Genomic DNA, 10,772 nt, shown 5'->3' with positions numbered 1-10,772 from the left:
TCATCTTCATCGGCGAAATAGATCAAGTCTATCTGTGAAGCAGATGCCCATTTATACCCCTTTAACTACATGAACAAAATCAATCATATATTGTAGATTTTGGTTTATATTTTCCAAATAATGTAGCTATATTTTTAATCCACACAGATTGCTGTGGCATGATGGTTTTGGCATAAAGATGCATTTCAACGGCGCCCAAAACAACCAATATAGAACTATCTTCATGCAGACGAATTTGTTTACTTGCGGAGGAAGCTACGCTAGCGACTCTGTTAGCTAACATTACGCAAAGTTGGCCATTTAGCTGGCGTTAGAGGTTGTCCGCCATGGGGAAATCGTTTGCAAATTTCATGTGTAAGAAGGATTTTCACCCTGCGTCGAAGTCAAATATCAAAAAGGTGAGTGTTAGCGTTATTGCTTGAAGGTAGATTACATCAGATTAGCCTGCTAGCTAGCGAGCTTTGCTTACTATGTATTGCTTTTTGCTAGCCCAGCTTGCTAGTTAGCAAGTGCTAACATAATCCACTTTGATAATTAACGTTACTTGATAGAAAATGTTGACCTCAGAGTGGACGCTTTATTCTGTATAAATCATGAGTGAAGACAAAACATCAAAGCTACATTGATTGTTTGCACCGTTAAGTTAGTTATTAATCGGTAAAGTTATTTACAGTCAATCTTAGCTAATCTAAAGGTAACGTCACTGTGTTAACTTCATCTTTCTTTAGTTCACTTTGCTGTCATAGTCTTTAGATGGACAGCCAAGCTTAATATTCTAACATAATATCTATTAGTACGTATACTTCGTAGTTTTCAATCACAAGTTTCATCGAAAGTCTCCATAACTCGTGCCAAAACAAAAGTTTGGACCAGCCATGGCCATATACTGATCCGCACCCAAATGCTGTATAAGAGTCAGAAATCACATCCCGTTATTAAGTTTCGGTGAAATAACATTTTAAAATCAAAGATACTATCAGTAAAATTGCTCGCTGCTAATATTAGCTAATTGTTTGATTTAATGTGGGTTATGTGATTTCATTTGGGTGTCAGTGTTGTTTCTAGATGTTGTAGAGTTGTATGTCCCCCTTAGTGTCTGTATGTTTTTAGTTGTGTAATTGTAATTGTGCACTGTAAGGGCTAGTCTCAGCCACCACTGATAGAATATATTAGCTGGCAATATGTATATTGTATATCCACCTTACAACCTTTCAACCATACCTCACAAATACATTTAAAGAGTGATTGAATACATGTTTGCATGCTTTGCTCATTAATTTGCTTTATGGCTGCAACTAACAATGATTTTGATTACTTTAAGAATTTATCGTTCAGTTTATAAAATACCAGAAAATAGAGAAAATCACAATTTCCCACGAGTCCACGCTGATGTCCTCAGATATTCACTTTACTATCACATAAGTAAAGAAAAGCAGCAAATCTTTACATTTGAAAAGGTGAAACCAATGAATGTTTGTTGTTTTTACTTGAAAAATTATGTAAACAATTTATTGAATGATTATCAAAATTGTTGCCAATCCATTTTCAGTTTGATTATTCAACAAATCATCTCTGCTCTAATATGGTTTGAAGAGTAGGTACAGGTCAGTGATTGCATGTAGGGCTGCACAGGAATTGAACTAACTTGTAGCCTAGTAACACACATACCTCCTAGTAAGCCGAACCAAAAAACATTAGTTGGAAATGCAAGACCAAGTAGAGAGAATGTGTGCTGTAATCATCCTTTTGTCTTTATCTTACAGGTATGGATAGCAGAACAGAAACTGAGTTTCGAGAAGAACAAGCAAGAAGAACTTATGCAGGCCTATCTGAAAGAACAAGACATTTACAACAACAGGTTAGATGCGTATTGCAGAGCACTGCTACAGAATGAAACCATGTTTCTCCTAAAAAATGTTTTGATTTTCATTAGAGGCCAGTGGACCTCCTCCCACTTGATACAGTTTGACAGAAATGTTTTGAATTTCAACACATTGTTTTCTCACCTCTAGGTTGTTGATGGGGGATGATCGTGTTAAAAATGGCCTCAATTTTATGTACGAGGCTCCACCTGGAGTATCCAATGGTAAATCATTACAGTCGAGCAATTGTGATCCCTGCTAACTTAACATCTCAAACACCAGGGTGTTTTTTTTTCAAATAATGTTTATTGTTTTAATGCTTTGTTCATTTTTTTTCTTCATGATGTCTTCTGTACTGAAGAGGAAAAGAAAGAGGTAAAATAGAGAAAATAACAAATCTATACAATTCCACAATAAGAATGCATTGAGAATTTGTACACGTTATGCATGTTGGGTTTGTGTTACATTGGTTTCCAATAATTTATAAGGTTTACATACTAAAATTCATATTGAAAATGTGTCTTTTTCAGGATGGGGAAGAAGAGTACAAATTTGAGTGGCAGAAGGTGGCTCCTCGAGAGAAGTAAGTAATTGATTTTTATACACGATGAAATTTTCTTAGCATATTGTCCAACGCTCTTCCAGAATTTGCATTCTTTTTTACCCTTAATTTTCTCATGTAGGTATGCAAAGGATGACATGAATATTAGAGATCAGCCATTTGGAATCCAGGTGTGTGATGATTTTTATTTATTTGAAACTGCACCAGTGATTCCCAACCTGGGGGTTAAATCTAAGGGGGTCACAAGTTGATTAAAGTAATAAGAAAAAAATGAAACATGTCTGGTTTTTTTCTCAGATTTTTGCTTTTTTCTTTTGAAATACTGGGTACTTTCACCTCTTCAGGTCCCTGAAAATCCTACAAATGAAATGTAAAAGGAAAAGTTAGGCTTTGGTTGCAGCACTTGCAACACGTCCACACTCAAACCACAACCTGTGACTAGCGGTTGCATGTAGACAGAGATTTGTATTTAGAGGTCACAAGCTAAAACCACTGTATTATACTGTAAATCATTTATACATAAGGTTTCAAAAATAAAACCAGAGTTTGTCATGAATTTAAAGTCTAACATTAATGGATTTTTTGCCTTACAATTAGGTGTTTCTATTTAACGATATATGTAGAATATGGTTTTGTTTAAATTATTATGCATACATCTCCAGTATTGAGACAGTTCAAAGTAATGTCTGTTGTTAACTTCCCAGGTGCGTAACGTGCGATGCATCAAATGTCACAAATGGGGCCACGTGAACACAGACAGAGAGTGTCCTCTCTATGGGCTGTCGGGTATCAATGCCAGCTCTGTGGCCACAGAGGAGGCAGCAGGTAGAGTACATACAATATTTGTCCAAAACAGACATCATTTTAAACATCTTCCCCTGCAGTTTTCTGTGTGGCAATTTTATCAGTGTAATCAAATGTTAAGATGATTTGATATGTATTTTTGTATTTTATTTTGATGCTATTGAATTAAACATGAGTAATTAATTAATTAATTAATTGAAATAAGCATCAGCAGTTAAGCACATTAACATCAAATATATATTTGGATCACTTACATTAAGTTTTTTATATATATATATATATATATATATATATATATATATATATATATATATATATATATATATATATATATATATATATATATATATATATATATATATATATATATATATATATATATATGAGAGAGAGAGACCTGCTGAAATTTGCTTCCCAAAAATATATAAATTTCAATTGTGGCCAGTGGGTTAGCTTTAGTCTGTAACAGACTTTGCAGCATCTTTCCTCTCGGGTTTCAACTAGAGCTCCAAGGTTTGAGCTGATTCTGAGTTCTGCAATCAGCAGGTTGAGTTGTAAAGTAATAATGTTTACCCTGGGAGAGTCCAGGCAGTGCATGGTGTTGATGGTGGAGTGCTGTAATGGTCCCCCTCCTGTGCTGGGAGAAAAAATGTAATTATCTTGCATTCTGATTCCCCTAACTGCTGCTTTGGCAGAGAATGATATTGTATGATTTGCTCAGCCGGAAGTGGAGTGAGTTGATTTGATGTCCCATTCTGTTAACAAAGCCGCCCCTGAAATTCCCACTGTGGAGATAGTGGTTGGCATGGGTTTGACATCAATGGGACTCTAAGGCTGTGATTTGTGCTAACAGGTCCGTCGATGCACCCCTCGGAGTTAATGGCGGAGATGCGAAACAGTGGGTTTGCCCTGAAAAAATGCGTCCTTGGTCGAAATGCTACTGTTTGTGATCCATCGCAGGTAATTTTCTGTCTCGCACTCCCATCTTTGCACACATAGGACGATATGCGAACACACACCTTCAGAGAGAAAAGACTAACTATATCTTTGGTATGTCCCTAAATATTGCAAAGGGGCCAGTTATTGGGGCAACTTAAGCCTCTGAGAGTCGTATTTATCTGTTGTCGTTTTGATTTCAATGCAAATTTCAAAGTGCTGCTTACTTTTACAGGAATATGTTGCCAGTGATGAAGAGGATGATCCCGAGGTGGAATTTCTGAAGTCATTAACGACCAAGCAAAAACAGAAGCTCCTCAGGTAAAAACATGTTGCACAGTTTACAAATAGTAATGTATGAAAACTCAAAACTTTTTTTTGACATTGAATATTTTTAAGCCTCATATTGATCGAGTAAGCTTAGGTGAAATACTGATAAATGATCTGATAAATTACAAGGTTAATGTGATGTTTTCTTATAAATTTATTTAAAATAAAAAAGAATACATTTGTAAATGCATATATATATATATATATATATATATATATATATATATATATATATATATATATATATATATATATATATATATATATATATATATATATATATATATATATATATATATATATATATATAGCAGGTGTAAAAAAAAAAAAAAAAAAAAAAATGTTAATACATCTCATATCAGATTGTTTCATTGCTTTCCATTTTAATGAAGTGTTTTACATTTACCTTAAACGTCCTAAAGCGCTTTCCTTAAATGTTGATGTGATTCATAGACTTTAATATGTTAATGCCATGTTGGAGAATGTCAGTTTGTGTTCCTCTTTTACAGAAAACTTGATCGCCTGGAAAAGCAGAAGGCCAAGAAAAAGAAGAGCAAAAAACAGAAGAAGAAAAGCAAAAGAAAGCACAAGAAAAAGCCTGAAAGTAGTGACAGCTCGAGTGACTCCTCTGATAGCAGCAGCAGTAGTGATAGTGGCTCGGATTCAGACAGCCATGGCAAGTTCAAGAGCCAGAAGAGAAAGAAGAACAAGAAAAAAGATTCCTGTCGGGATAACAGCTCTAAGAGCGAGCGGCAAGTCAAGAGTCAGAAAAAGGCCTCCTCTCATAGGAGCAGGTCACCGAGCCCTCACACTAGACAGAAACAGCCTGAAGAGGAGTCCGGAGATTATAGACAAACAAGGACAGAGAGGGGAAGGAGCAGAAGTCGAAATCGCAGCCCAGAGAACAAGATCAAGCCGGAGGGAGGTCAAGAGAGAAAGAGAGACAACAGCAGGGACAGGCAGAGACCTAGCAGCTCCAAGTCTGGCTTGGACAGAAGTAGGAGCCGCGAGAAAGGCAGGGAGGACAGAGGTAAAGACAAGCGTCACAGCAGAGATGGTGAGAGGAACAGAGGTAGCACAGATGGAAGGAAATGCAGAACAGAGGACAGGAGGAGCAGAAGCAGGGATAGGAGGCAAGAAAGGGAGGGCAGGGGAAGAAGTAGGAGTAGGGAGAGAAGAGAGAGAAGCCAAGAAAGAGCAAAAAGAAAGCACTGACTTTGTTTTCCCCTCTTACAATACTGGACAAAATGTGAAAATGTTTTGAATGTTTTTTTTTTGTGATGGCTGTTATGTTGTATTCTTGGTATCACGCAGTGTCCCTCTGTTTAAAATTGCAGATACTGTGCGTGGGTTTCCTTTTCCTCCAGTAGAGGGAAGCAGTGGACAGTTAATATCGATGCAGCTCATTGCGCTCTTGTGTTGTCTTATGCTGTATGAAGGGGTCTAAATTAATTGATTACCATTGGAAGCAATTTTGCAGCCATGATCCGTTGATGGGAAAAATGTTGGACTCATTTTAATGGTCAGTTGGCCGCTAGAAAGACTGTTTCTGTTGCTGCAGCTTTTGATCTTACTTTCATTATTGTGTCTTTTTGGAAATATCGACATTGTAAGCTGTAATGCTTCCTGAAAAAAATCAGGACTTTTATTTTCTGATTAAAATTTTAATCATCTGAATTTAATGCGTTTATTTGCGATGGATGAAATTAATGTCAGCGTCAGAAATCTGATGAAAATGAAGATTTGTCTGTTGATTGACTATTCCCACTAACTACTAAATTGTTTTTAAGCTCTGGGCACCTGATGAGAATTATTACTCTTTTGCACATACTAATCGTTTTCGTTTTTGTGTCTAAAATGTTCAGTCCCGTTTCCCTCAGTGACATGACATAATGTGTGTTATCCCTAAAGCTGTTGAATACGTCCTGCTGGGTTTCTGCGGGCGTCAAACTAAAAAACAAATATGATTTTTGTCCAAATATCCAGCGTGTAAATGCAGCCGACACTAGAAACGAAACAAAAGGAGTGACCGCACAGATGAAGTAACGCTGCACTGTATCTTTTTTTTATTAATGCAGACCAGTATTTTATATTTTGATATGGGAAAACGGTGTAGAATTGAAATTATTATTATTATATTTTAAGCCACCTGAATTGGACAGTTCTTTCTTCCTGTCATTTACTATTATTTATTTTTAGGCCTAAAATTACATATTTTATTTGACACGTTCAATCCCCAAAATGTAGACTCGAAAAAACACATCAGCATTTAAATTTTATCTCAAAAACAAATTTACTTCAATTACTAAATGAGGCATTTAAAAGCTTAAATTTCAACATTTTTGACTTAAGCGTTGCTTCCAGTTTGTCGCTTTATATTTTGATACAATTCAAATTGGCAGTGTAATTTGGTAGTTTTCACTATCTGGCCGTTTCCTTGAAGCCGCTGTTGCACAAAAGGAAATGAAAATAATTTCCCTCTATTGCCTTCTGGTCAATTTAACATCCTCTTCAAAAAAAAAGGGGAAAAAAAGAGTGTCTAGATGAGATGCTTTCCCCTGACGTATTCCCAGTCCTGGACTCACGCTGTAATTATTCCCCGGCTTTTTCTTTGAGAGTCGGACGCTGCACTGGGTAAGCACAAAGAAGTCAGAGAGCATCCTTGAACCCTTTCAATACGGGGCCACTGATATTCAAATAACATGCAGGAACCATTTGACTGCGCTGAGCAAAGAGCATTTAAAATTCAACATTTGCATGTGACTCATTGCCCCTTCTTTTTCTAAAGTTTAAAAAACTGTTCCCATAACATCTATGTGGCTTCTGGCAAAGAGAGAGACGCCATATCCTTATTCTCGGTCCATCGATTGGTATGCAAATGAAAGCAGTTAATTTGGACAATTACAATAAATATTCAGGGACCTTTGTCATCTAACCCCCTTGGAAATCCCCTGATAAAGTGATACTGAACAAAAGATGTCTCGGAGATTAATTAGATATTTGATAAGACACGAATCCCTAATCGCAGATACAAGACACATGGGGCTGCGATTTGCTCCAAGTCATAATTAATACCATTTAACAAGATTTTCATTTGGGCATGAAATGTTTTTTTCCGGGGCATTAAACACTGATTTATTCCATAGGGGAAATAGTCAAAGTCAAGGTATAGGTGATTTTAAGAAAAAAAAGCTCAAAATACATTTCTAAATTAAATAAAACAATTTGTGAAATTCAAACTTAACACAAATAATTAAACAGAAATATAAAATCTACATAACACAGTTACAGCCTTTTTTAAGATGTTTTAATTACGATAAAATGAAAGTCTTATACGTGTGACTTTATACAGGTAAACATTTATATATAGATATTTTTTAGCAAAGAAATAAAATGGTTAACCAAAGCTGAAAAAGCTGTGTACATACATATCCACAAAGTGCGTCGAAAGTAAACTCCCTGATTTCCAGGATACCAACACGAATAAAACAATCATAGCCTAACATTTACATGAAAATAACACATAGTTTAGTCGTCAATATACAAGATGTAACTCGCATTGTCCAACCAAAGTTCAACAGGTTTCGCGCACCCTTAGCAAACGCCCATTTCATTTTCAAGTTGCCCCTAAAAATTCCCAAAGGCCTACAGTAAATCACTGTGTTTTCTTTAGATGGACTGACGAATGAAACACTCGTTATGCCTGTGGAGAATTTATTTTTTTAGACTTTGCAATCGCTTCTTGGAATATTTTCTCCGCTTTTGTCTGTCAGATAAGACCCGTTTTTCAATGCTGTGCAGTTTTGAATCTGGTTTGATTTTGGGTGAAGCCTCATTAGGGCTCGTCGTGAGGAGACGGATCCTTAACAGTGATTCTGGGGTTAACGCCATCCAAAATAAGTTCTGGGGACTCGGACCTCGGGGTCTCCAGGTTACTGGTGTCGGTGTCACTGTCGCTCCCCTTTTTGCCTCCTCCACCGGCCGTATGCGTTTTGATGTGCTTGCTCAAATGGTCACTCCGCATAAAGCGCTTGTTACACACCGGGCAAGCAAACCTTTTCTCGCCGGTGTGGGTGCGGAGGTGTCTCTGGAGCTCATCGGACCGAGTGAACCTTTTGCCACAGAAAAGCCAGTTGCAGACAAAAGGCCGCTCGCCGGTGTGCCATCTCAAATGCGCTTTGAGGTGAGATGTCTTTCCATACACTTTACCGCAGCCGGGAATGTGGCAGCTGTGGAGTCCCTTTCTCCGCAGGCTGGCCCCGGCGGGTCCCAGCCGCTCAGCCTCCTGGCAGTTCGGACAGTCACACGTTGCTCTGCCGGAGTACCGCCTGGACGACCTCGAGGAGCTACTTATTCCTGAACTGCCCCCAGAAATCATGGCGTTGGCAGCAGAAGCGTCTGTGTAAGTGGGGATGACTGTTTTGAAACCGTCCTGTGTTAACAGGTGCTGACTGGTGGACAGTAGATGAGACGCAGAGGGGCTGATTCCAGTGGAGCTAAACGCCGAGTGGGTCAGCGAGGAGAAGTCCGGGTTGTAGCCACTCAGCTGGGAGTGGATGGCTTGAGGCGTCCCGGAGTGCAGTGAGGTCTGGAGGGTGCTTGCAGGATTCTGGACATCGAGCCACGACCCGGGATTAGTGTGGACGTCCCACCATGAGGACGCACCGTTGGCAACATCGCCAGAGATGGTCGAGTGGAACCCGGACTTGTACCACGACTCGTACGGGTGCGCCATCCCCACCCGCGGGTAAAGAGTCTCTGCTGATGTGTGGACTTTGGAGATAAAAGCTGACTGCCCAGACTCTTGGGATGTGACGCTTGCAGAGTTGGAAAACAGACCGCTGTACTCTGTGGAAAACGCAGACGAGGTCGGGGAGGTGGAGGCTAAGCAAAAGGCGCTGTTGCCTGTGCCACTGGTCGGTGTTAGTCCTGTCGATGCGCGGCTTGTTGCTACTGTGAAACCGGGCAGACTGGATCCCAAATTACAGCTGGAGGAGGATCTTTTCCACGGATGAAATCCACCTTTTGAGAAAGCGCTCGAGTCAGGCAAAGTTGTAAGAGGACTGGTGTTGCCAATTTTGTTGCAGGTTGCAGCCAGCATAGCTAGAGGTGTAGTTCCAAACCGTGGTTCTTCCTGAAAAACACACACAAAAGTTGGACTTAAAACAGGCAACTACAAATACTGCTGAAAGATTGCGTTTAACCCGGATAACCGGGAAGCACGCAACTGATTCACAACAAAACAGGACTTCAGCAAATAAATGACAGCTGTAATTATTAAAAGTATAATTTGAGCTGAGATCAATGTTTGGAGAGACGGGATACGCGTGTTTTAACAAAATACAACCTACAAGTAGGCCTAATAATGATGAACATTTTTACAAACTTTCTCAGAATATTAACTGCGTCAGAAATCTGCTGTGCATATACAGCGAGTACAATGTACTGAAAACACTAGTTTCAAGTTTGATCAGCTCTGGTACGATGCCGCCAAGCTTTATCGGCATTTAACTGTTTATTTTTCATAATAAATAACTACTGAAACAAGCAAAGTTATGGTAAATAATACAGCAGTAAATCCTAACTGCAAACTTGAAAGCAAGCATGTTTATGGGAGCAGCAAACACTTTTTGTTGCAGAGGAAAGCAGGCTGCGATAACTTTACGCACAACTTTTGCGCATAAATATAAAATCAGACTCACCCCAAGTATAGACGTAGCCATATCCAGGGTCTGTGCTGTGATGAGAGTGTTCGCGATTTCAATGCTGTATGGCTCCAATTTGATTCAGACTCGCCGTGTTTGACTCGGGTCACACGGTTTCTCTCTTGGCTGGCAGCTCCCAACACTACCTAGTTGTAGAGAGCGTGTTCTTTGAAGTACAGCTGGCGAGGACGCGCAGCCAATCTAATAGCTGCATTCATGGCTGGGGATGAAGTCAGCCAATGAGAGACCCGACCGCAGACAGAAACACCAAAAACCCCGCCGTCAATCATCTGTTGTGCAGCCTCTGCTCAGACTGTCATACAAGACACGATTTTGGTATTTTTTTTAATGCATGCAGTTATTTTTATGTATTCTCACACGAAGACTCAATATGTCTCCTTTCATTGCAGAATTGAGTTCACACGTCAGTTCTCCGAGAGGTAAGCTTTTCAGTCATTTTTAAAGCGTTTGTGGATTGTGGTGACACTATGTAGCTCCAGGTTTCCCTTCTGATTTTCAATATCCAGATCATGCGCAACACGTCATTGAGAAAATGTTGCTATTTAAGCACAT

The 10,772-nt window shown here is 39.0% G+C and overlaps 2 protein-coding genes across 2 annotated transcripts; one reads left to right on the top strand and one right to left on the bottom strand.

The window, feature by feature from the left end:
• Nucleotides 1–191: 191 nt before the first annotated feature.
• On the top strand, nucleotides 192–6,171 carry cir1 (corepressor interacting with RBPJ, CIR1). Its single transcript, XM_044215685.1, has 10 exons — nucleotides 192–398; nucleotides 1,764–1,858; nucleotides 2,013–2,086; nucleotides 2,224–2,237; nucleotides 2,393–2,445; nucleotides 2,546–2,594; nucleotides 3,129–3,249; nucleotides 4,082–4,188; nucleotides 4,400–4,485; nucleotides 5,004–6,171. Exons 1-10 carry the CDS (start codon nucleotides 327–329, stop codon nucleotides 5,707–5,709), a joined length of 1,377 nt encoding a protein of 458 aa, XP_044071620.1. The 5' UTR covers nucleotides 192–326; the 3' UTR covers nucleotides 5,710–6,171.
• Nucleotides 6,172–7,784: 1,613 nt separating this feature from the next.
• Nucleotides 7,785–10,361, bottom strand: sp9 (sp9 transcription factor). The gene is made up of 2 exons (XM_044215686.1): nucleotides 10,197–10,361; nucleotides 7,785–9,628 (listed from the first exon to the last, which is right to left on the bottom strand). Exons 1-2 carry the CDS (start codon nucleotides 10,215–10,217, stop codon nucleotides 8,330–8,332), a joined length of 1,320 nt encoding a protein of 439 aa, XP_044071621.1. The 5' UTR covers nucleotides 10,218–10,361; the 3' UTR covers nucleotides 7,785–8,329.
• Between the last annotated feature and the right edge of the window lie 411 nt (nucleotides 10,362–10,772).

This window comes from Siniperca chuatsi, linkage group LG12 (genome assembly GCF_020085105.1).
Source record: "Siniperca chuatsi isolate FFG_IHB_CAS linkage group LG12, ASM2008510v1, whole genome shotgun sequence".
Lineage (NCBI taxonomy): Eukaryota > Metazoa > Chordata > Actinopteri > Centrarchiformes > Sinipercidae > Siniperca > Siniperca chuatsi.
The sequence above is the reverse complement of the archived record's forward strand: the minus strand, read 5'-3'. Positions and strand labels throughout refer to the sequence as shown.